Source organism: Stegodyphus dumicola, chromosome 3 (assembly GCF_044657685.1).
Source record: "Stegodyphus dumicola isolate Sdum_Otavi_A_Nest chromosome 3, ASM4465768v1".
NCBI lineage: Eukaryota > Metazoa > Arthropoda > Arachnida > Araneae > Eresidae > Stegodyphus > Stegodyphus dumicola.
Window position 1 is genome coordinate 115,041,912 of NC_140770.1, and position 27,894 is coordinate 115,069,805.

The 27,894-nt window shown below is 33.3% G+C and overlaps 1 protein-coding gene across 1 annotated transcript; it reads left to right on the top strand.

Annotated features, from left to right (window-relative positions):
• LOC118201175 (calcitonin receptor-like) lies at positions 1-27,894 on the top strand. Its single transcript, XM_085812357.1, has 3 exons — positions 1-177; positions 7,533-7,611; positions 24,320-27,894. The coding sequence occupies exons 1-3, from the start codon at positions 49-51 to the stop codon at positions 24,418-24,420; spliced, it is 309 nt and encodes a 102-aa protein (XP_085668483.1). The 5' UTR covers positions 1-48; the 3' UTR covers positions 24,421-27,894.

A 27,894-nucleotide genomic window follows, 5' to 3' on the forward strand; every position in this document is an offset into this window, starting at 1 on the left:
GTGAGGGCTGCACTTTTGTTATTACCACTCTTAGGCATCACAAACATAATGGATATTGTACCTGGGCCTGTAGAGCGGACGCCTCTGGAATTTGCCATTTGGTCCTACACGGCGCATATTCTGTGGGCCTCTCAAGGATTCTTTATTTCACTTCTATATTGCTTTTTAAATAAAGAGGTAAATACATTTAAAATATTCCTCAAATCATTCAATAAAAAATAAATTTATATCTGTTATTAGCTTTTCACGTTTTATTTTAATATATAAAATTTCGAAGCACAATTTTTTCAATCCAGCGAATCTGCTAGTCTACGATTTACAGAACGATGTTATAATTTCCCAGATTTTTGCATTGTCTGTGACTTTAACTGTGTGTCGGTGTGTAGACATAGAAACTGTAATAGCATTAAAATTGTTCGATATGAATATAGAAATAAAACTGAAAAACGCTGAAAACAAACTATAAAGTTTAGCAGCACAATTTCACGAATATGTGCAAACTTTGGACAGATTTTCGAATAGTACAAACTGAAATTTGCAAGTCAAAAGTAATGCCTATACTAAAAAGATAGCAGATGGGAAAATTGTAGATAGTGTCGGAATAATATCTTACTTAACAGATCCTAACAAAAAGACAAGAAATTGTCTAAAATTAAAACAATCAAAAATAACAACATGAAGGTTGAATAGGAAATAAAACACGAAACCAAAAAATAACTATAAGCTGTAATCTATGAGACCTTCAATTAAAGCTGCAATAAATCATATAGACATATCTGTTTTATAATGCATACTCAAAGAAAATAACTATATTAATAATGTTGAGTGTTTGAAACTATTTTCTTATGAAGGGATGTTTCCATGTAGGATTCTCTAGGAGAAATTTAATAGCATTTATGCAATCAAGTTGCACAAGGAAATTTATGACTATTAATTTAAAGTACTAATTCTGTTGGAATTTATATCACAAGTTTCTAAGCTTTTTTACGTAATTTTTCATCATCCCCTTATCTCCTTCCATCAAGAACGTTGCATTCAACTGCTGTATTCAAATAAAATACACATTGGGAAGTACATCGTTTGTAACAACGTAAAATCCCATATAAATTACACGCAGTTTATTATATTTAATAACTATTTATGAATGGGGTATATCATCTAAGCATAAATGAGGTATTTCGTCTAAGCTACTAAACATTTATCATAGAACAATTACAGAAAGAGTGATCACTTACGGAGCGGCAATCTCTGGCGTGGTAAACTTACCTCTCACATGGGAATATCCCTGCTCTCTAATCAGAGTCAGCAGCTACTTCAAATATGCGGTCATCACTAGCCCTACAACAACTGGCAGGAATTCCTTTCCTAGATTTGGTAGTTGAAAGGGAGGCAGCTGTCAGAAAGGTTACCAGGCTGGGTCAAACTTCAACACTCTGGGGTCTTCATTATCACCACTTGGATTACCAGGAGTAAAACATCTGCAATAACTTTCATCCAGCTCCCTTTTAGTCTCTCCGACGGTATTAGCAAAAATGACCAACCAATTTAAAGCAACAATAATAACCATTTTACAGATGGCTTCCAAAAGGGAGAACGGCACGGGTAGCTCATTCTGTAGACTGGAAAATGGTATTGTAACATTTGAGTAGAAGAGGAAACTAGGTTTGAACAACTCGGTATGCCAAGCAGATCTTCTAGCTATCAGTGCTGCAATAATTTATGCGAACACATGTCAACAGCAGAAATTCTTCTTATTCAGCGATTCGGCATTAATTCAGGCGGCTATCGCAGGTCATAATAGCCGGAGTCCCTTGGTATACCTAATTCATAAACAGCTTCTGGCAATGCCTATCTCACAAAGACCCACTTCCACTTTAAAATTGGTTTCCCTCTCATACAGGGATTCAAGACAATGAAGCTGCTGACCTACTAACCAAGCAGGCAGCCAATTGCACGAATTTACTTGAACTACCAACAAAACTTCCTTGGTCTCACATTAAACAAACAACTTTGATAAGTTTGCTACAAAATTGACAAGAAGCAAATAGCAAATGGCAAAGAGGCAGCGGTAGGACGGAGGACATATCGCTTTCTGCTAAACGTTAACATGGAAATAAAGAGCCACCATGCCAGCCTAACAAAATTTTTGACAGGAATGGACCATTCCCAGTATACCTCAACAGATTTAGACTTGGGTAAACTCCTTTCTGCGAATGCGGAGAGGAAAGCGACACGAACCATTATTACTTTCATTGTGTGCATACAATAACCTGGCACTTAAAGAAGCCAGCGGACTGTGCCTGGGTAATGCGGACGTCTATCACACTCAAAAACAAGCAGAAATAACCGTGAATAATATTATGTTTGAAATGTTCTGAATTTAAAGCTGATAATCAAAATAATGCTTGGTGCCTGCAGTTATCAAGCTGTAGAAACTATTATTTGTATGTAATATTCAACTTACGTTGGACTATGGACTTTACTTTGTTACTTTGGAGTTTTCCCCGATGTGATGGTATATAATTCCATTTGGTTCATGTCCGTGGTCGGAAGCCATCATAGCGGTGCACTCACTCACTCACTTATCCTGGTGCTCTTCGAACCACGCACGTGCACTGCGAGTTGTATGACACTTCGCATTGTCCTGTTGGTAGATTCCATCATTCTGAGAAAAAACAATTCGCATGTAGGGGTGAACATGGTTTGCAAAAGAGAGATGTGTATTTATGTTGATGCATCGTCCCTTCCACAATGATAAGTCACCCAGGGAATGCCACGAAAACATTCCCCAGACCATAATGCTCCTTTCTTCAGCTTGGACACTTCCGGCAGTTGTTGTAGGGTGTTTGATTTCCGACGTTTCACGTCGTATACACCAACTTCCCTCTTTTCGATGGAGCATAAAACGTGATTTATTGGAAAAAGCCACATGTCACCACTCAGTGGACGTCGCGGGACTGGCGTGGAAATTCCAGCCTTCGTCGTCGATGAACTGCAGTCAGCCCAGGCGTCTGCTGCGGAGGCCCATATGCGGCAACATTCTCTGAACCGTCGTTAACGAGACACCGTTGGTAGCCCAGTGGTTCATCTGGGCTCAACTGTTGCACGTCTATTCGCCCGAACGCATCTCCGTAGCCCTCGTTCACCTCTGTCATCTATGGCCCGTGGTGCACCACATTTTCCACGTCTCTGATTTTGGATAGTGCCATTTTGCCATGCACTGAATACTTTTACCACGACGGCACGTGAACAGGATTCAGAATTAACAGTTTCGAAAATGCTTCCACTCTTGGCTCAAAAGCCACTGATCATGCATGTTTGGACGTCAGATAAATCGCTCCGTTTCTGCATTACGCCAAAGATTGCAAGGTTTTCTGATTCTCTCGGACTCCAAGTTCCACTGCAACTTGTTGCCATCTGCTTTCTGTGATTGGTTATTTCCCGTTGACACCGAAAATAGACGGTGATCACATGAATGTGACTGGACCGTGTATATATATAAAAAAAAAGGTTTCTGATGATGCATTTACAGTGGTGGCCAAAATTATGGACACTTTTGGAAATTCTTATGTTTTTGAACTTCGTATGCTTATAGAAAACGTTACGTTTCAGAAAATGCAAACTTGTATATATCATCTTAAAGAGAATTTATTACTGAATTCAATACTAAACACAAAATTCAATTATTTGCAATACAAAAAAAAGTTAAACAATAACAGTTATCGATATACATTAGATAGTGATGATTGCAGTGAGTTATCAGTACTTAGTAAGGTACCCTTTATTTTTGATTACAGCTTCACAACGACGTTTCATTGAGCTGACAAGAGTTTTAAGCTCTTCTTTCGTTATTACATGATGCCAGGAAACAATTTATAGCCTCAATTAGTTCCCTTTTATTTGATGGGCGTCTCATTCGGACAAGAGTTTTCAAACGGTTCCACACATTTTCGATAGGATTGAGGTCAGAACTGTTTCCTGGCCATGACATCAATTTAATGCCCTTTGTACGAAACCACTCTTTCGATATTTTGGCCGAGTGTCAAGGAGCAGAAACCTGCTGAAAAATAAACGAAGCATTTTGGGAAAGAGATCTCTGATGGAAGGTAGAAGTTTTGGTTCTAGAATAGTGTCAATGTATTTTCTGGCATTCAGTGTCCCATCGATGACATGAAGGCGACGAATACCATTTGCTGACATGCATGACCAAATCATAACACTAAATGCGTTCTTCGCAGCTGCTTGAATGCAGTCAGGATGTAGTTCTTCTCCTATTCTACGTCTTACATATTTTCGCCCATCACTACCGAATAACGATATCTTAGTTTCATCACTCCATATAACTTGTGACCACTGATCATCTGACCAATTAATGTGTTCTTTTGCCCACTGTAGTCTTTTTTTTTTTTTTTTTTTTTTTTTTTTTTTTTTCGTTGCTGAAAATTAAGATAAGGCTTTTTTCGTGGAATTCTACCTCTCAGTCGAACATCTGTTAATCTTCTGATTGTTCTTGAACTGGCAGAAACACCAGCATCATTCAGATCACTTCTGATGGCCGCTGATGACATTTTTCTATCTTGGAGACAGTCTTTTTATTCTTCTGTCATCAATAGATGTGGTGCACCTTTTCCGGCCTTTTCCTTCTTTGTTTTTTATTGAATTTGTCTCCTGATATCGTAAACAAAACTTTCGGACTCCAGATGTAGTCACTGAACCACCCACCTGTCTTGCAATTTCAGCATAGGAAAGACCACTTTCTCGTAACACAATAATATTACATCTCTTTCTAGGTGTCCAATCTACTCTTTTATTTGATGTCATTGCTTCTTGACTAAATATTAAAATTTTTTACAAAAATTCCTACTTGTAATTGCAGTGTATAAGAAACAGGTCCTCCTTCTACAGAACAAAGCAAAATAATGAATTGTTTCAAGTGTAAACATGATGTCAGCTTCTACTGGCAGTTACTAACATTGATTGGTTCTCAGAACAAGAACAGTGATTGGCCAGGAAAGCTATACATTACAAAATGCTTCATAACTGTGTTTTTTATTTATATTAAAGTACATATAACTTTTTTGTATTGCAAATAATTGAATTTTGTGTTTTGTATTGAATTCAGTAAAAAATTCTCTTTAAAATGATATATACAAGTTTGCATTTTGCGAAACGTAACATTTTCTATAAGCATACAAAGTTCAAAAACATAAAAATTTCCAAAAGTGTCCACAATTTTGGCCACCACTGTACATGAGTCTTTTATTTTAATAATTTGAGGCATGTGATTTCATCTATACAGTAATTAGTTTTTGCACTGAGCATTTTCCTGCAGACTGAATCTACCGATGTAAAGAAAATATCCTCGAAACTGAAAATTAACCGTATAGATGAATTCTATGTTTCTTTGGTTCCAGTTCAAAATCTTTAATTTAGCTAAGAATTTTTTAAATCAGGATCAAACTAAATGATGTTTAAATGTAAGTTTGATTCTATAGTACCTAAATAAAGCTTTTGCTAGCATAGTTTCTTTTGTGAACGATACAACGTTCATCTTGTGCTTGTTATATGAATGAACACTATGCATTGCGAAAACTCTTACACAGATCCCTCTTCTTCAAACAGTAAATTATTTTACTCCATTTCGTCCAAATTTCGTAATTTTAACTAACTATAGTAAGATGAATTCATATCAAGAAGAAAAAAAAACCTGTGGTGGTATGTATTGGAAAAATAAAACGAAAATAGTAAAAAACGTTTTCTATGCCTTTTTAGTACGAACTTCTTAATTAAATTTTTGTATCTATTGAAATGCTTAAAATGAAAATAGTAATTTAACTTCTTAGTCTGTTTAAGCATATAGAGCTTTTTTATCATGTCCCATACTACAACAGAGAGGACTTAAACTGAAATTTAATAAACTCACGTACGTTTGATACTGCATAACTTTATTTACATGAAATACAGTCTGTGAGTAATTACCATAGAGAGGATTTTAAAATACTGCCACTTTCAAATGAGTGTCTAACTTTAAATTCATTGTGACGCTTTACGGCATAAGCTTAATCATGAATAACTTAAACTGAAAGTTAATAAACCCACGTACGTTTGATACTGCAAAACTTTATTTGCATGAAATACAGTCTGTGAGTAATCACCATAGAGAGGATTTTAAAATACTGCCACTTTCAAATGAGTGTCTAACTTGAAATTCATTGTGACGCTTTACGGCATAAGCTTAACCATGAATAATTCTTTAACCTGGCTTGATTCTTGATGATTCCCTTTTCCTGTAGGTTTAGAAATACTTTAATTTTTAAATGCTCTTCGTATCATTGACATCATTTTCTAGATATAATGGAGAATGTTTCTGACAACTGACCGCGGGTTCCAAAATATTTTGTTCTTTTGTGGGGAAGATCACCTTAGACAACCTAATTATCCATAATGTTCAATGTCAGCATTTATTTCCTTTTATGCTAAAAAATATTAGTAATATTCAGGCTAACATTTCTGAGAGGTGGCTCTCTTTAGAGATTTTATTATAAACTTTCACGCTCAATTTCCCTTATTTTTTTTATTAATTGATATAACACATTAATATGTTTAATTTGTGTTAAGAAGAACGGTATTTTCTTTTACTGCTTCTTTACGCAATTTAAGTTAAAACTATTATTTTTGAATGTTTTTAATTATTTCCATCCACTCAATAATATTACTTTTTATACTTGTGATGTTTGTATAACGTGAACATTTCTTAATCTTGGTTCTTAAGCAACACAGATTTTCTTTAGAATATTTTTAAAGCAGTTTACTAATATTGCTGTAGCATGTGTAAGTGTAATTTATGACAAAGTTAAATAAAATTAAATTTCATTTCTACATTTAACACATATTGTAATACTTCTCAACTGAAACTTCCAAACCTTACGCGACATCAGTGGGGAGAAAATGTTCTTATAGTAATGAAAAAATTCATAAGTAAGCTGCAGGTAATCAAACGATCTATATTCCTGTTAGTAATAAATAACTGCGAAAACATTATCCTCTTTCTTTATAAAAAGAATAGCTTTTACTTAACTCAAGCAGTCCTAAAGTTGGCTGTCCGGTCCTCAATTCAATTTATTTTATAGAATACCAGTGAAACGAATCTTCAAATATATGAGTTTATTGTTATTATAATTATATCTGAAGCTTCGAAACTCACTTTGCCTGCAGCAAATAATTCTGCAAAGCATGATTTGGCTTTATAGTTTTTAATCGGACTACTATTACAAAAACTCTTTGGAGTGCTTTTTTTTATAACAAGCTACAATTAATTACTCCCTGTTCGAAATCATTATAATAACTTTATTATGAAGTTATTTCTTTATATGTATTTCAAAAACTAATTTGTAGTTTTTTGAACCTGTAACCTTGCCTCAGTCTCTCTCTAATTAAATCGAAGTAAACAGAATCAGCGTCATAACTTCATTATTTCTTAAACAGTGTATTCTAATTTAATTTTCTTAAAATATATCTCTTGATACTTTTAGGTGCAAGAAGCTGTTAGAAAACAATGGCGGTATTACAAGCTATCAGGAAAACCAATAGTTATATGTTGGTCTAGACCAGGTAAGCTATACTTAAAATAACAAGCATCGAAGCTTCAAAAAAGTAGATGCAGGCTTTTCTTAACATTTCTTATTTGAAGAGCAAATAAAAAATATCAAATATTTTAATATCTAAATCCTTTCTAATTTTACAGATAATGTAATTAAATGGACATATGCAATATAAAATATGTAAAGCAAAGTACTAACTTTAATTTACAATAGACCATTCATTATTTATTTAAATTTGGGTATTTCCTTTTTCCATCTTTTGTTACTGAATGACGGATATAAGTCGGAATTGAAACTCAAAATTGTAAATTAAAACTCCAGTCTTTTTTAAACAGGCCTGCATCTTGGATTGCATCGCATTTCGCTTTTTGTTTCGCTTCTGCCAACTTGCTGTTGCTCGGTGTCTTCAGAAACGTATAATGTTCAAGCATGTCCACGTATTGTGTCCAATTTATTTTTTGCTGGCTAAAGAAAACTCACAATTAATAATTAAATTCCACCACGTTTATCTTCATCAAGCATATTCCAAATTATTGCATGTACATGCAGAGAAAGAGTACATGCGAATAGAGTAAATTGTATTGCGCAACGAAGGGCAACGTTGAAAGTACAGGAAGCAAGAAATCCTTTCAAATTTGGTAGGTAATTTAGTGTGCTTATGGTCCCGCGATATACGAAAAAAAGACTATCATTATCATTATAAGGGCACAGCTCCCGATCCTCCTAGCCGGCACAAGCCGGCCGTATGATCATAAAATGGACTGGCCGCGAAAAAAGACTGTAATAAATTTAAGTATAGTTAAAATAAGCGTATTATGAAAATGTCCAATAAAAATGCTAAAATTTCAAGATTCCACGAAACGTTCACGAAGCAAAGTTATATAACTATACCTGTGTGAAAAGAACAAAAACAGCACAGATACTGGTCTTCAGCGACCGTACCATTACCTCCCGTAGAGCAAACACACAGTTTCTTGGAGACGCGACAGTACAGCGATCATCATCGTCTTTGGTTATCAGATTATCTTCTTCAAATCTTTCTTCTTAATATTATGAAATACACTAACGGAATTCAAGCGAGACGTTTGCAGAAGTATGATAAACTTCTGAAATTGTAATACACGAATGATTGAACGCAATATAGTAAAAGATTTCTGTTAGTCTAATTTGATCCACAATTTACTTAAAAATGCATAAAGTGTTCTAGATACTATTGAAAGCAGCCTTCTGCTTTCCCAGTGCATGGGAGGCTATTGTGTCGCCAATGAGATATGTGGAATCGTTACAGAGCTTCAAGGTAGCAAAAGAAATGTATGACATTTGCAGATGACCTTGATTTATCCAAGACACCTGTTCGAAAGCAAGTTTAGTGTTGTTCTGCGATCAACACTAAACTTGCTTTCGAAATGATTTCATGAGGTTCAAATGCTGGGAGATAGGAGTTTGGCGGCACGATAGAAAACGATCATACAGATCATTTTCAAAAAGTTACAAAATTCTCGAACTGAGAGATAAAGGAAGGAATAAAGATTTTCCATAATGATTTCTTTGAACCGCCATTGCAATTTTTTCTACGCAACTACCTAAGCTCGAAACGTTTTATTTTTGAACCGACACCAAAGCTTGTTCTCGAATGACTAGTATTGACTCCACTGTACGAAAAAGTGATGGTATGAGTCATAGTGATGACAGATTCCTGGTCCTAGATTCTTCAGAAAACACGAATAATTCATTACACACTAAGCAGTTTCCCCGCTACAAAGTACTTAACATATATTGTCCAAGATTATTATTCCTGAACTGTAGACATACAGTACTTTGCAGAAAGCCATTTGGAAGAACGATGGTGCCTCCTCAGATTGCGACAAGTGAACAAAACTTTACTTCAATATCCTTTGGTGTTTGCATCATTTCGCGTTATTTCCGGTGCAACTGGCCATCATTTTGCCCCCTCCCCACGATTTAAGACTTAATGATTTCTGGCAGGCTCTTATCTAATCTTCAGGATGTACCAGAATTCTCCCAAAGCAATGTATAGGTTAAAGTTAAGCATCATAAAGGCAGCTTGAGTACCCAAGAACAAGGCCCACCAGCGGCCGAGCGGTAAAGTAGCTGAACACTGGTAGTTCGGTCCGAGGTTCAAATCCCGCGAACGGGCTGGCTGCATGGGCGTTTTCGTGGTTTTCCCCATGTGTAACGTGTATACGAGTCAGTTTCCCTTAGAAAGTCCTCCACGAAGGCATCCCTCCTCTTAGGCAGATAGCCCTCGTGTGCTTTGCCATAATTAAATACACCAACACCAGTACCCAAGAAGAGCGCTTCCTTGCTGCTTCCAAAACACTGATAAAATCATACTAAATAAACTCGAAACCTAAAATAACACTAAAAGCATGAATGATATCGTAAATACGAGCAAAGGCCAAATAAATATTAAGAGTTTACGGTGTAATTAGCTTTTCCAAATTAGAAAGACGGTGAGCAAGCTGCAAGTGGCATCAGCAATAACAGTGCGTTAATCTAAGCAGTCAATATACTAAGTAGTGAGAGATGTTGGATCTCTCAAGGATGCAGGGAAACAGCGATTTATCATTTATATCAGCGATTCTCAACCGGTGGTACGCATACTATTGATGATGCGCAAGAGAAAAATTCTTGGTACGCAAAGAAACAAAGTATCTTCAACTATTAAATTCAAAAATTAAATACCCCAATTTTCAGTTTAAATTTTTTTCTTTAACACTCGTAACTTTATGCGATTTGAGCTCTGTTCAAAATCATAAACTGATAGACTTTAGGAAAATAATCCGTTGTTTTCTCACAAATATTGTTTAAGTCATAGACATAACAAAATTTGACATAAATGATGATTTTAAAAGGAGTAATAGAAATGTATATTTTATTTAATAGGAAGTAAAAAAAAGTTCCTGTAGAATGATAACAGTATCTCATTAATTCTTTTAGAGTTCATCGATTTATTAGCATATCTACGCTTTATCTCGCCACCCTTTCCGAACTCATATTGCTCTATTTTCAATTATTTCAATTATTTTCAATCTATTATCATTTCTTACGTTAAGTTGCTGTCTCTAACAGCAGAAACTTTGCCTTCTTGCTCCTTTGTGTTCCTTATTTTCTACGCGTTTTAAGAATATCGTCGTATGTTTTTGAAGAACTCGTAATACATTGTGCATTTAAATATTTGGGAAAAAATAAAACAAACATAGATTTTCAAAACAGAAAAATGTCTAGGATTGACTGACTGAGTGATGATTCCGAGGTGATGGATCCAGGACAATCTACTATCATTAAGAATATTGAAAAGAAAAGAAAAGTTGTTTATAGAAAATATAATAAAAGTTAGCAATCCTTTGCGTTTACTTGGAATGGAGATAAAATGAATCCTCAAACTTAATGTATTGTTTGATCTAAATTATTATCCAAAGTATGAAACCATCGTTTCTTGAAAGACATCTTGAATCTGAGCATGCCAATTTAAAAGATAAATCTGAAGAATATTTTAAGAGGAAATTATTGGCAAGTAATGAAATGTTTTGTTACTTTAAGTGAAAAGGCTTTGGAAGCTAGTTATCTACGTAGTAAGCATAAGAATTGCCAAGACTGAGCAGGCTTACACTATTGAAGGAAACCTTATATTACAAGCAGCTAAATTATCAGTTTAGCATTATTCAACAAAAAAGGCAGCTAATGAACTTAACAATTTTCCATTATCAAATGATACGGTAAATCTTCGAATTCCATAAAAGATACACTTATTCAAAAAATAAAACATGGTGAGTATTTCACATTGCTAATGGATGAAAATACTGATATAACAAAATTTGTTCACTTATTAACTTACAAAAGTTTCGAAGAAGATAATCGGATTGCCGAAGAATATTTATTTTGTGAATCTCTTCATGATAGAGCAACTGCAAATGAAATTTTCAAAGTAATTAACAATTTTATGTCATTAAAGTCGCACCTGAAACTAAATTTACTCACTGCTCCACTAATCGTGAAGCATTATTAGCCAAAACAGTGCCCTGAAACCTGAAAATCTTTAGGAACCAAACGGTTAAAATTGTTAATTTTATTAAAAGCAGAGTTTTAAATTCAAGAATATTTGCGATTTTATGCCAAGAGATGGGCATTGAACATGAAACGCTTTTGTTACATTTCGAAGTAAGGTGGATTCGGAGGCGAAGTTTTAAATTGCCTTTTCCAACTTCAATCAGAAATTCAAATTTTACTCTGTGATTCGAATTTCGAATTCCAAAATTGTTCATTTAGTGAATTATGGCTGACGTGTTTAGTATATTTTGCTGATATTTTTGGAAAGTTATGGAAAGTTAAATGAATTAAATTTAGGATTACAAGGACAAAGTGTTAATTTGTTTACCGTTAGAGATAAAATAAATGCAATAAACTCAAGCTAATAATTAAAGAATTCAATAATAATATATTGAACGTTTTACCCATTTTAGAAAGTTTTCTAAACAAAAGTAATTTGAAAATAAAACAATTAGCAGCCAAAATTAAAAATCTTCGTTTTTTATTGATAAATAATTGTGTATTTTCAACATGTATCTTCCCGGGAATTATGAAAACGAAAATTGGATTAGAAATCCATTTTATTCAAATATACCTGAAATTTTATCTTGCGAAGAAAAATAACAAATGATAGAAATTTCTTGTGATTGAACTCTAACTGAAGATTTCAAAAATAACGCACTTGTAAACTTTGGCTGTACTGAAAAATATAATTTAAAGGGACTTCAAATAAAGTTATTAAATTTTTATTGCCTTTTCGTACAATCTATTTGTGTGAATAAAGATTTTCTTCCAGATTATATTTCGAAAATAAATGCAGAACAAAATTAAAGTGGATCCTAATTTACAGTTAAAACTAAGTGAAATAAGACCAGACATAAAGAAACTGATCTCTTCAAAACAGGCCCAAATTTCACACTAAATTTTAGAATTAAAATATTATAACATTTTGATAAATAAAATGGTAGTCAATTTTAATCTAATATTTTTACGTGTGCATATTTAATACAAATAGTCAATAGGTTGTGTACATAGATAAAATATACATAGATAAAATATACATAGATATGTTTTAGTATTTCTATTGATGAGAAAGATAAAAATAATAATTGTAAAATATAATGGTGGTACTAAAGTTTTTCAATTTTTATTCAGATGGTACGCGTTAGTCAAAAGGTTGAGAACGGCTGATTTATATTATTAAATATTTTACAATTTCTCCGTTGCTTACCACGGAATCATTAATCAATGCTTTCCGCCGTTGAAAAGGCGTGAAATACGTCAGTGGGCTTGACTACATAAACTGGCAGTTTCCCCCATTTCTCATCGAACAGTTCTTCCTGAGCAATCAAAACGACCAGCTGAACTACTCTAGTTTGTGTATGCGTTGACAATTAAAGCGTTAGTATTCATCAGTCACTGAATAAAACAGCGGTATCTTAGCTTTTTATCATCTTATCTATTTTTTGCAATAAACGAAATTCCTCTTTAAATTTTAGTAAATCGTAAAATCCAATACAGCAGGATTTTAGTGAAAAAAATTGTTTTTAAAGTGGATATTTAATTTTTTATTTAAAAACAGCTATTGTTTCTATTTATATGTTTCAATTTCAATTTCTTCTCATTCTGGTACGTTTTTATGCATCATTAGAACAATATTATCTTAAAATTTAGCTTACGGGACATATCAGCATTATTTTAAGTAACGTAATTATTTAAAATAAAGTCCCATTAAAATTTCAAGAAAAATAAAGCTGTATGAGAGACTTGAGTAAATGTATCATAGCTTATAATATACATGCGTAAATACATGCGTATAGTCTTTCATACTATTTATCTAATAAATATACTAATAAATATTATATTATTTATTTAAATAGTCTTTCATACTATTTATCCGAGAAAAAACTTAAAACTCTAAACACTCATTCTTTCAACAGTTTCATTCATCATGATAAATAATTTCGTGTTTTTTTTTTTTTTTTTTTTTTTTTTTTAATCCATCATAATAAGTGATAAAAATCGTAAAATCTTTTATATTTCAAGACATTTTATTAAGTTTCAAGACAAAATGACTAGTTTATTAGAAAAATTAGACACCATTTAATTAATTTTTAAATGCATATTTATAAGCTATGATACATTTACGCATGTATAACAGTCTTTAGCAAACATGGTTATTCAAAGCATTACAAAATACAGTAGACTTTCGATTATCCGCGCCTGCCGCACAAAGTTTTTTTTTTTTTTTTTCTTTTCCTACAAGCGTAAAGCAAAGAAAATAAAAATGTTCACAAAACTGAGCGAAACGTTAAATTTGCTAAACGTTAAGTATCGCAGGCCTTCTCGGAACCTCCCCTCTGATGAGTAAGTGATTTCTTACTTACCCTTGTTAAGGAATATTCTTTGATATCGCCAAGAGATGGCGTTAGGGGTCCATCTATTGGCTTACTTGACCTTTCCCCTTCTGAACACGTGACTTGAAAAAATATTCTTCTTCTTGAAGGTAGAATTTCGATGCACTGCGCAATAGAATTCGATTGAGATTTTAGCTGGAACTATTCAGTTCTTGCCTTTTGAGTATTAAATATTCGATTCAGGCATTTTAGCCTACATTGTATATATGTAAATATTAAGTTTAATTAAAATTTATGGAAAACCCTTCAGGCCATGCATCTCGTCTCTGGATTATGAGTGATTCGACTTTGATCTAGAACTTTCGTTAAATAATGGTGCATCGGCTCCAGAAAAGAATCTGATTAATTTGAAAATTTGTGTTTTTTGCCTTTTGGATTAGCTTTGTAAGCGAAGACTTGTCACGGTAAGTCTCCTTTGATAATTTATTAAAATGGAACAGAAGACACTAATTAAGAATCGAGCACATATACGTGCTTCTGTAACTCAAATTATTAAAAATGTAGATGAGTATTTAAAAGAAGAAAATCAAGAAGAGTTAGAAAATTGTTTGGAATTGTTAAATAGTAAAGAAACGGAACTACATGATTTAAATGAAAAAATACAAAATTTGATTGAAGATAAATCAAAATTAGATTCAGATATTAACACTTCTATGGAATATAACGATAAAATAATAATAGCGAAGTCTAAAATCAACCGCTATTTAAGGAAATACAATACTCAAAATATCAACACGAATTTAAATATTTCATCTACAGAAGTTGAAACCAAAAGACAGATTGAAGGCAATGTGAAATTGCCCAATCTCTTAATTCACAAATTTTCCGGAGATTATAACGATTGGATGAATTTTTGGAATTCATTCAAGGTCACTATTCATGACAATGTTACACTTTCGAAGATAGAAAAATTTAATTATTTGAGAACTTATTTATGTGGAAACGCAGCATCAGCCAAAGAAGGTCTCTCAATCTCAGAGGCTAATTATGACTCTGCTATAGACATTCTTAAAAATAGATTCGGCCAAAGTGACCTTATTATCAATACACACATTTCTAATCTCTTAAATTTAAATCCCGTTCAAAGTTTAAGTGAAGTGACAAAATTGCGAAAACTTTATGATACAATTAACGTTCAAGTCAGAAGCCTTTTAGCATTCGGTGTGAAACCAGAAACATATTCCAACATGTTTATTCCAATTTTGATGAAAATTGTCCCGAACGATATAACTTTAGAATTTCATCGTACAAATACTGAAAATCCTTCAACCTATGATTTAAACAAATTTCTAGACTTTCTCCGATTAGAAATAGAATCGCGAGAAAAGATTAATTCATTATCCTTTCCACGCAAGTCAAACCCGGAAATGAAAGGTATTAACAGATATCCACCGACGCCGAAACATAAACAAACTGTCACCACACATGAATTTATGGCAGCCGCGTCATCAAATCGAAACTGCATTTTTTGTTTTCAAAACCATGACTCAGAGTCCTGTTTATGCCTTACAGTTAATGAGAAGAGAGATTTTGAAAAAACAAGCGCGTTGTTTTCTTTGTTTGGCCCCTAAACACAAAATCTCACAGGCCGACAACGCCAAACTAAAGTTTGTAAAATTTGCAAAGGTAAACATTCAGAAGCCATATGTTTTAAATCCAGTTCGATAGTTAAAAATACACCGATAAAAAGGATAGTATATTAATTTCGAAAAATAATACACAAACTAAGGAACAGAAAGAAGAAATTGTTTCGACCGTTTCACATAATGCAAATAATACAATTCTTTTACAGATTTGCACGATAAAAGTTAAAACAGCTAAGGAAAAGGTGTTTGCCAGACTTCTCTTGGATAGTGGAAGTATAAAAAGTTTTTGTGCTCGCGAGTTAGCGGACAGATTAAACCTCGAAGTCATAAGAAAAGAAAAATTGACTGTCTACACTTTTGGGAATACTTCTTCCATCCAAAAAAATTATGACGTAGTTAAATTAACTTTAGAACATAGAAGTTCTCCCGATTCTAGAATAGAAGTTGAATTATTAGTAACTGATCATATATCAGGTGCAGATATTCCTCCTCCTAAATCAGAAGAAATTAAGCAAAACAGACAATTAAAAAATTTGCTGCTCGCAGATTTTCCCGATTGTAAAAAACCCATTGCCATTCTAATTGGTGCAGATTATTATTACAACATAGCAATGGGACACGTTAAATGCTTAAGCAAAAATCTTGTTGCAGTGGAAACTATTTTCGGATGGTGCCTACATGGACGAAAAGGTGATGAGGATGTCTCTTTAGCTTTCAATGTAGTTGTAGGGAAAGATTTGATTTCCAAACAGATAACAAAATTTTGGGACTTGGAAAACTCAGGACTTATTGATAAGAGGGAAAACTTCGATTCAACTGAAAATGAAGTCGTTGAATATTTCGAATCAAATATAACATATGAAAATTCTCGCTATAAAGTTAGATTGCCTTGGAAACATGACACATCAAATCTAAATAATAATAGGGAAATCGCAGAACAAAGATTTCATCGACTTAGAAAACGATTTAAAAAAGATCCTAATCTATTTTCCGAGTACAGGAACGTATTAAGAGATCAGTTAAAACAAAATATTATCGAACCAGTTTCAGAAATTTCAAATGAAGAAGATGTCGTGTTTTACTTGCCACATAGGGAAGTTATACGCGAGGATCGAACTACAAGTAAATTACGTATTGTTTATGATGCATCATCGCATGCCCCAGGATCCATTTCTTTAAATGACTATCTACATGTTGGGCCAAATTTATACCCTGAAATATTCGAAATATTGTTAAGATTTCGGTATAATCTAATAGCCTTCACCGCAGATATAAAACAAGCCTTTTTACAGATTCTCATACATGAAAAAGATCGAGACGCAACCAGGTTTCTGTTTTCCGATTTCCCTAATGATGAAACCATTTCTCCTGACATATATAGGTCCACTAGAGTTTTATTCGGAATAAATAGTAGTCCATTTCTATTAGCCGCTACCATTAAACATCATCTGAAAAAATATAATAAACTTTATCCTACAACGGTTAACTTTTTGAATGAGAACATATATGTAGATGATGTGATTGGAAGCCAACCAACGATCAATGAAGCATTAACTACGAGCCTAGAATCGGTCCAAATATTTAAGGAAGCAAGCATGCAGCTTCACAAATGGCATAGTAACTTGAGACAATTACATGAATTGTGGGTAAAAAAGGGTATCGTTCCAGATGAAAATCCTGAAGATTTTAATAGAGAAAATTTCCCATTTAAAGTCTTAGGTATGGCATGGGATAATTCAAAGGACTTACTGTATTTTGATGTTCGGAACTTATTGTCTTTCACATCTAAACCAATAGAAACAAAACGATTTCTTCTACAAGTGTTGGGTCGGATATTCGATCCGATTGGAATTTTAGGACCTTTCACTGTTAGAATAAAGTGCTTAATACAGAAGATTTGGTTGTCACAAATAGATTGGGATGAACCGTTACCTGAAGATTTGTCCTCTGAATGGAGAAAGTGGTGTGAAGAGCTGCCTCAAATGGCTGAATTCTCCATCTCTCGTTACCTTTTCATGCACTCGAACATTAATGTCGAAAATCTCGAACTACATTGCTTTTCAGATGCAAGTGTCAAAGCCTATGGTACAGTCGCATATTTACGTTTCATGACAGAAAATAAAGAAATCAAAACGGCCTTTGTCTCTTCTAAAAATAGGGTAGCCCCACTAAAATCCCTTACTTTACCGAGGTTAGAATTAATGGGGGCATTGTTATCAGTTAAGTTAGTCCGAAATATTCTGAAAGCACTGAAATTGAGAATTCCGTGCTATTTTTGGACAGACTCAACAATTACTTATTTTGGGATCCAGAAACAACCTGAAGCCTTCAAACCTTTTGTCAGGAATCGTGTCGAAGAAATACAAAAATTGAGTTCACCTCAAGATTGGCATTATTGCCCAGGTGTTGACAACCCTGCAGATCTCGTATCTCGGGGAACGAAGATTTGCAAGTTAATAAATGAGACCATTTGGACGCAAGGTCCCCAATGGCTTCGACTCCCTCACGAACTTTGGCCAAGATTAGATATTAAAGAAACAATAGATGAAAACAAGCTGGAATACCGAAAGAGATCCGGTGATATACATCAACTTGAATGTACAATCGAAAAAAGTGCAGATGATCTTTTCGACATATCAAAATATAGCAAATTAGAGAAGGTGTTGAGAGTCACTGCTTGGACAACACGTTTCATTAGAAAATTAAGAAAAACTAGCGACATTCAAGGAACTCTCACAGCTGAAGAGTTACAAGAAGCAGAAAATTTCTGCATAAGATCAGAGCAAAAGAAGTTTTTTGCCGAAGAATATAAATCCCTCAAAGAAGGTAATTCAGTTGGAAAAAATTCTCCTTTGTATAATTTTCTTCCTTACATTGATGAAAAGGAAATCATGAGGTTGAGAGGAAGACTGGAATTTTCTGACTTCTCACTAGATAATAAACATCCAATAATCTTACCTAAAAATTCTCGACTAATGATTCTAATCGTAAGCAAAGAACATGAGAAGATAATGCATGGAGGAATTGCTGCAACTTTAGCTAAAGTCAGATCACGCTTCTGGATTCCTAAAGGACGACAGTTAGTCAAAAAAGCATTAAAAGGTTGTATAATTTGCCAAAAATATTTAGCTAAACCAGCAGACCAGATGACAGCACCCTTACCAAAGGATACAATCCAAGAATCGCCTCCATTTGCAGTCTGTGGAATTGATTTCGCCGGACCAGTTTACGTAAAGAATTCTAAAGACATTCGAAAATCCTATATTGTTTTGTTCGTTTGTGCAGTAACCCGAGCTGTACACTTAGAACTTGTATCAGATACGTCAATAGAATCCTTTTTACTTGCATTTCGCAGATTTTTGAGCAGAAAAGGAAACTGCGTAATCATCTACTCTGACAACGCCAAGACCTTTAAGAGGACAAAGAAAGAACTTAAGAATTTTTCAAAAGTTTTAAAAGATGACAAATTCAATAATTTCATTGCCAAAGAAAGACTCCATTGGAAATTTATAATCGAACGAGCCCCATGGTGGGGAGGGTTTTATGAGAGACTTGTTAGATCTGTTAAAGAATGTTTCAGAAAAATCGTAGGAAAAGCATTGTTGACTTTCGAAGAAATGTCTACACTACTTGTCGATGTGGAGTCAGTTCTTAATTCACGACCTCTAAGTTACGTTTACAACGACAATGACGAGCCACAACCGTTGACTCCAATGCACTTCTTAAACATTGGACAAACTGATTTGAAGTATCCTTTGACCTTTGCTAGAATCATCGGTAGCGAAACGACAAGAGAAACGCTGTTAAAAAGAAAGCGTTATCAAGAATTGCTGTTAAAACAGTTGTGGTGGAAATGAAAGCGACAATATTTATTAGATCTTAGAACTGCCCATTTCTTGAAGAATCCGCAACTTCAACCAGAACTAAAAGTAGGAGATGTTGTTTTAGTCGAAGGAGATAATAAAAACAAACTCTTATGGAAACTTGGTAGAATCATAAAAAATATTCCTGGACGTGATGGTAAAGTCCGATCATTCGAATTAAAAACTGGTAATGGGATTTTAAAACGTACTGTTCAACATTTATATCCTCTTGAACTTTAGATATTTTGAACTTTAACGATTTAGTTATGTTTTTTTTTTTTTTTTTTTTTTTTTTTTTTTTTTTTCTCTATTAAAGATTAAATTGAATATCGTTAGTTAAGTTTGTTCAGTTAAGTGGAAAATATTTTAAAATTTAGTTCATTTATTAGTTATAACATTTATTATTTGATACCTGTATTGGAATTGAAGTGTTTGACTAATTAGTATATTTTAATATTTTTATAGAATAGTGATTTATGTACTTGATTGTATGTATAACTGAGTTAGATGAACTCTTGTCAGAGTTCAGGTGGGGAGTGTGTTAAGGAATATTCTTTGATATCGCCAAGAGATGGCGTTAGGGGTCCATCTATTGGCTTACTTGACCTTTTCCTTCTGAACACGTGACTTGAAAAAATATTCTTCTTCTTGAAGGTAGAATTTCGATGCACTGCGCAATAGAATTCGATTGAGATTTTAGCTGGAACTATTCGGTTCTTGCCTTTTGAGTATTAAATATTCGATTCAGGCATTTTAGCCTACATTGTATATATGTAAATATTAAGTTTAATTAAAATTTATGGAAAACCCTCCAGGCCATGCATCTCGTCTTTTGGATTATGAGTGATTCGACTTTGATCTAGAACTTTCGTTACACCCTTGCAGTGCCCGCTCCACCGCCCTCTCGTCTTAAGCGTGCTAAAGTCTTCTGACGGACAAATTTTTGCAAAGTTTCTCCCCCCAAACGTTACTGCGCTAATCCAACCCATGGACGAAGGAGTTATTGCAACAATGAAGAGAACATACTGAACCAAGCTGCTAATGACCAAAATTGTAGAAGGTTATGATCTGAAAGAGTTTTGGAAACACTACACAATCTTGGACAGCATCTACGATAATGCATTTCCATGGGACTCAGTGAAATCATCAACCCTCATAAAATCATGGAGAAAACTCATGCTTAATGTTGAAGCCAACAACAACCTAGCCCCTTTGAGTTGTGAAGAAGAGAATGAAGATGTAGACACGCCCACGGCAATTCTTGCCGATATGGTGAAAACAGTTCCGGGACAAGGAGGTTAGAATAGAAGGAGGGAGGGTTCGCAGTTTCCTCCACTATCGGGGAATGAAACTCCGCCGAACAAGCGGCGTCCATGTTTGTGACTTCAAAACATTGCATTACGGCAGTGACATGTACGTGTTTCTAAGCTGTTCCGTGCATTTATTTTCCAGTAAAAATATGTTAAATTTATAATGAAATCCCTCGCTATTGTTGAATTTTTGTTTTAAAGTAATAAAGATGATATCCATAATTTACTATGTACAGCAAATTATTAAGAAATAGTTCGAAATCTAAATGCATGCGCATAACATTAAAGCCTTTAAAAAATGATGTTTCTGCATATTTCACGGATTTGCTTAGGTTAGAAAATAAATCTTAATAAAATAAAACAGATTTATGTGAATTCATTGATTTCAGTTTATGCGCATTTCATATTTATTAATCTCAAAGAAACTGCCTTTAATTAAGTTGAATTACAGAAATACACCTATATAAGTTTTTGGATACATCTTTCCACATGTTCAATTGTGTAAATATTTTACTTAATTTTATCACTATACTGCCCAGAAATTTGTAAGTTTATGCAAAAAATTTTTAACAACAGAACAGTTTATCTTAACTTAAAAAAATGAATAATAATTAATATATAAAGAAAAGCATTGCTTCCTTTACAATTAATAAAAATAGTAACAATTGATTTCTTACTTTTCATGAAAGTTATAAAACGAATTAACTAAAACGTTCAAATTATACAATTTAAATCCTACCATATAGCATTGTATCTTAAGGAACGAAGATACCAGCTATAAACAGAAACATTAAAATGTATTTAACATAATTTGATTATAGTTATATTAAATAACCTATTTTAAGTCCTTGTTTTCACATCTGGAAAGAAAACCACATGACATTGTGATATTTTTTGACATAGTTGTCATATTACATAAAAAAAGAAAATTAATACTTACGTGTGAAAAATAATGCCCGGAATTTTTTTCGAGAATCTATTTGTGCATCCATATGCAATACAAGCTGACATGCTTCAAAAAGAAAAGAAAAAAATGTTGCAATGACAGCCTTCCTTGCACAAGTCACGGTGATAACAGGAAGATGGCCGCCAAGCTTCACCGTTTGAGTTGAACTTTCCCTCCTTCTATTCTAACCTCCTTGTTCCGGGAGGTGAGAACGTCGATGCTGAAAACATTAACGAGTGGTTGGAGTGTGACGTCAACGAACCTGGCTTCGAACGCTTGACAGACCCATGTAGCTGTTTACGCAGATTACGTACCCATGTAGCTTACGTAATCTGCTATGCAGTTGTCCTAACAAAGCACGATTTGACTGACGTCTGTTTGGGAAGCGCTCAAGGTACCCTGCGAAAAAAAAAAAAAAAAAAATTATATATCTCTGGTTCTACTGGACCGATTGACGAAATTCAACTTACGTTTTTCATGTCCCGAAAGTGCGACTTACGATATGTATTAGATTTATATGTAACATTGTTCTAATATCGGAATTTTGACACAAAATCGGACTCCAATTTTTTTCCATATTTAAATTTTGCGACTCAAAATTACGCCAAACTACCACGGTTTATAAAAATCGCACGATAATTTTAGTTTAATAGTTTTTAAAAAATTATCTCTCAAAATTTTAGCTCTTCAGTGTTAATTTAGTTTGGTATATATTTATTAACCCCTCTTTTTTATTAAGCTTATTTGATTCTTCCTTTCACATTTCGAAGTTCAGGTCCTTCCAAATAAAATTCCAATTTTTATGATTTATTTTTAAAATTTGTATTTTTAAATAATTTTATATATATATGTTTTAAAACATTTCAATTATAAGCTATAAAATGATTACCATCATCTTAAAGTAGATGTATTTCTAAGCATACCTGCAAAAAATTACAATTTTTTATTTAATGGAAGATATCCGAAATGGAAGATATACGTGAATTTATATATTGGCGCGTTTTGAAATTTGGCATGTTTGTTGTTGAAAGCGATAAAACATCAGATGTGGTTTAAACACTTTGCTAAAATTATTTAGAAATAGAAACGAACTGACTTTTTTTCTGCTCATACACAATGTAAAAAGGTAGGAACGAGTTGCCTTTTTTTCCGCTCCGGCATAATGGCAGGAAAAGGAAAATTGGTTGCCACATATTAAGAAATTCGCCAAGTTTCTTCAGCAAACTGAAAAAAATTAACCAAGATAAATTTTAGAATTTCTAAATAATTTCGCACCAAATTTTACAAAATTTAATGTCTGGGCGTAATTTGTATCGTAGAATCGAAATATGGGAAAAAATTGGTATATTATTTCAGAAAAAGTCCGATTTTGTGTCAAAATACCTATGTTAGAACATGTTATATATATATATATATATATATATCCTAAGCTTTCGAGATATGAAAAACGCAGTTTGAATTGTGTCAATCGGCCCAGTAAAACGGGATATACAGAACTGGCTCCCCCCTTTATTTTTCGGCAGTGTACATCCGTACTGCGGCTCGTCCATTTCCATCAGCGGCGCTATACACATTCTGAGTTCGTAAACCGATTCATCCTTTTCCCGCAATGTTCTCGCTTGAAATGTTCATGCTTCTAACTCTGCCATAAGCCTGCAAACTTTGATCTCTAACAATCGCTGATAAATATTTGTCCCACAAAATACTCCAAGATCAATAACGATTCACTAAAACTCGAAGTTCTTTGATGGCATCTTTAAAGATTACAAAAAAATACCTTTTTTTTTAATATCTCAAAAATAAAGCATAATTTACTCTGGGAAAAAGGAATACATTTTTACTGTTAAAAAAAGGAAAACAAAACAGCAATATCTTACTGTTTCCAGAATCTAACTACAAAAATCATACAGTTACAAATACAGTCAAAATTCAGCATCCAAAGGGAAAAATAAAATGTAACAAAATAATATCTTACATTTGCAACTATTCACAAACTCAATTCGCCCCCCAGCGGCCGAGCGGCAAAGTCGCTGAACACTGGTAGTTCGGTCCGAGGTTCGAATCCCGCGAACGGGCTGGCTGCATGGGCATTTTCGTGGTTTTCCCCATGTGTAACGTGTATACGAGCCAAGTTCCCTTAGAAAGTCCTCCACGAAGGCATCCGTCCCCTTAGGCAGATAGCCCTAGTGTGCTTTGCCATAATTAAATAAACCAAACCAAGCTCAATTCTTGACAGTCGCCGTTCACATTTTCTGACACAAGTTCCTACCTAAATTTTGTTTGTCAAGGTGTGACAGACCAGCATGTTAAGTTTCGCAACGACCCTTTGAGACATCCTGTATAAAAATGCGAAACGCTTAATTCATTCGAAAAGAAGCACTGTTTTCTCCAAATAATAATTCATTTGCATAAATTACTAGCTAACATATTTTTTTCTTTCATCTTTTATTAATTTATATTGCAACTATTTATTACTTTTAATGAAATTTAATTATTTATTCTCTGTATTGCAAAAGCATTTATCTAAAATTCCGTTTTCGTTTCAGAAACATTTCCGGTTCCGAGGATGCGACCTGTTACAGAAGAAAAGGACGAATCGAAAAATGAGGCCAAGTTGTGCTCCGATGAGCCCAATAGCGTCGTATAGCATGAGGCTGCTGTAGCACAGAATTTCAATCTTGCCTTGGAGCATAACGAACAAGGTTGCTGCTATCTGGACCTCCCTGTAGTTGTCTTCCATCGCGAGCAAGAATGAAATTTTCGTGCTACACTATCTCGTTCGACCCAACTTATTTGAAGACAGTGATCATCCATGAAAAGTTTTTTAAAGTTTAAGTACATAATGAAGCGCAATTCTTTAATAAAGCTCACGAAGATCTGGAGAATAACTGTAAGGGCAGATATAGTTAAAATGCTTAGTTATGAATTTTCATTTCTTCCAAATTATTGGCTATAGCGATTTCATCCTACTCATTAATTAGTAGTTTGTATGCTACCAAGTGCATTATAAATAAGGCATTGAATTTATCGCTTAAAAAGGCAAAATTTACCGTACAATTGCAGGCTAAACACTTAAAATTTTCAAAATGTTTGCAAACTAGGATTTATTCTAAAATTTTTTGAAAATTTCACAAAAATATGTATTAACATTTCAGAGGGTCTACAGAAAATGAAAACATAAGAATACTAAATAGTATGTAACAAAATTAATTAAAGATTATTCAATATTTAATCCAAATCTACATTTATAAACCTATCAAATCCTAGAAACGTATTCAGCATCGTTAACTTAGAACTAACTTCACATTTAAATATACATAGGGTTTCTTCCTTAAATAACAGTTTCTTGAAGGAATACTCAGCATTAAATTTGTTTGAACACTGATAGAAGGTGATTTTAAATATTAGTTTTCAGGCTGGACTTTGGGAAACGGATTTTGCAGTGTATTTACGCGGAAAGTAGAATGCAAGTTATTTAAATATAAAGTAATCTAACAGTTTTAATAATAACTGAAGAAAATGGGGAAAATTAACTAAAAAATGTATAATGTTTCTCAAAATCTTAGGAAATCCCTGAAGTTTATGAAACTTTGAGCCACGATAACGTTGCTACTCGAGTCATATACAAATTTGAAGGATAAAAGAAAGAGAAACACTGAAATCCTTTATACAGGAAAACCTTGAGCTATATTACAAACATAATTATGTATGATTAAAAATTTAATTGATTAATTATGATTAAGAATTCGATCTCGACTAAATTAAATATACTAAATGGTATTATTGAATGATAATTTTATTCTACATGCCAAATGCGGGAAAGCTTCGACAAATTACATATTGTAGTTTGGCTTTTAATGTATGGAAAGTGATGAAACGCAGATGCATGATTGTCTGACGTTTCTTCTTATCATTTGCATTTCACAACACATATTGGAAAGCTTTAAAACGAAGATAAAAAGCATAAAATATAGCAAAAATCCCCATAATAGCATAAAATATAGTAAAACATCATTAAATGTATTAGGGAATACTTTTAATATGTTTATTAGAGAGTTTAATAATAAAAACAAAGGAAAAAATTCATTCCAAGGGAACATTAAAATGTATTGAAGAATGCATAATAGTGTTATTATAGAGTATTAATGCAAATCTCAGAACGCATTATGGTTCATATTAAACGCAATATTTTAAATAAATGAAAGTGCAAAAATTGCACTTTCATTTATTTAATAAACATTTCATTCATTTTTCATTTAATTAATGAAGAAACAATGCATTTACATCCATACGTTCTGGATTGTGTTTCATTGTAATTAAAGGGTTTGGAATTACAGATATAGAATAGCTCGATATTCAAATATTAAATTAACTCTTCAGATAATTTCAAAGAAACATTTTGTGCTTTTCGGAGGAATCTAATTCTATTTTTCCAAAATTTTCTTGAAACCAAAAATTATTCTTCGTCGTTATTCCGAAACTTAATATTTTTGAAATACAAAAAAACTTCTTTTTAAGATTTGAAAAATTATTCTCCAATAACCTTGTTGCCATCTCATTTTACACTTTTATCAGTTATAGTCAAAGAATTGGTGTTCAATCATTAAAGTTTGGTGTTGATGTATTGAGGATACGGCAAAGCACACTAGAGCTATCTGCCTAAGGGGAGGGATGCCTTTCGTGGAGGATTTTCTAAGGGAAACTGGCTCGTATACACGTTACACATGGGGAAAACCACGAAAATGCCCATGCAGCCAGCCCGTTCGCGGGATTCGAACCTCGGACCGAACTACCAGTGTTCTGCGATTTTACCGCTCGGCCGCTGGTGGGCCCATTAAAGTTTGTACATCAAATTTAAATTTTTGGGAAATTCAATTGTAACACTTCTTATTAATGTATAGCGGTCAAACAAAAGCCTTAAAATTCTGCAGCCAAGAACGCATTACCTTATTTTAAGCACTTCAGATACACATACGTTCGAGAGAAAATCTGTGCAGGTTCTCTTATAAATTGTGTCAGGTTTCATTATTCTTACGTTAAGTTACGTTCATTAGTAGTATGATAAGTTTTTAGTTCCTCTTTAATAATAAAAAAGTGTTTATATACTTTCAAAGAACAGAAACCGAATCAGTTTTATAAGAGAAATTCAATTTGCAGTTTAAAAATCTTAAATATAAAGAAAGTTGTTTCAAAATTCTAGGACGTTCAGAATAAAGCTAAAGTTTATATACTTTGACACTTTTCACAATTTAATTAAGTAAAGTAAAGCTTTCTAGAACTCTATCCATTAAAGAATTAGATGTTAGGTGCATAATAAGACTGAAAAAAATATGCTATCTCTTAAATTGTGCTTTTAAAGTAAGAATAAACAAATAATAGAAGAAAAAATTACATTCCCATTCTGTGAAGAATAAACCCAGTCGGATCACAGTCTAAGAAGGAAACAAACAAATAAAAGCAATTTATCAGAAAAATAAGCAAAGAACATAAAAGATTTATTTCACTTTTAGGCATGTCAACATGGTCACTTTCGAAATGGCTATTAATGCACTTTTGTTTTATTGAAATCAGTTCTGAAATATGTTTCTGATAGATTCTACAATACTTTCATTACACCGCTTCTGATGCTCTTCATATTTCAAAAATGTTGCTTCTGCAACCCCATTTTGATTCTTTAAGATAGGAAAAAGTGACAGGATATCAGATCAAGGGAATAAAGTGGATGCTGGAGAACAGTGACTGAATTACGGTTTTTAAGTTCATAAGTGTTGCATCGTTGATAATATACATGAATGATGCAAAACTCTTCAGCTTTCTTCCAACAACTTGAGGATGAATTTAATTTCTTAGGCTTTCCAGAATATTCACATAGTAAGCGGCACTTACAAACTGTCATTTTCGGAGGAATCCATAGTGCAAAATTCCACAAACATAAAAAAGAGGAAAAGAGGAGGGATGAAAAAGAAAAAAAATGCGACCATAACTTCTTTAATTTTGTATTTTTGTTTCCGATTTTTTTCTTATTCTCCTGTTATCATCTAAATTTTGCTGCGTCATTTCCAATGTCAAATCTTAAGCATGTGATACATCACTTGTAACCATTCTATCAATAAAAGCATGA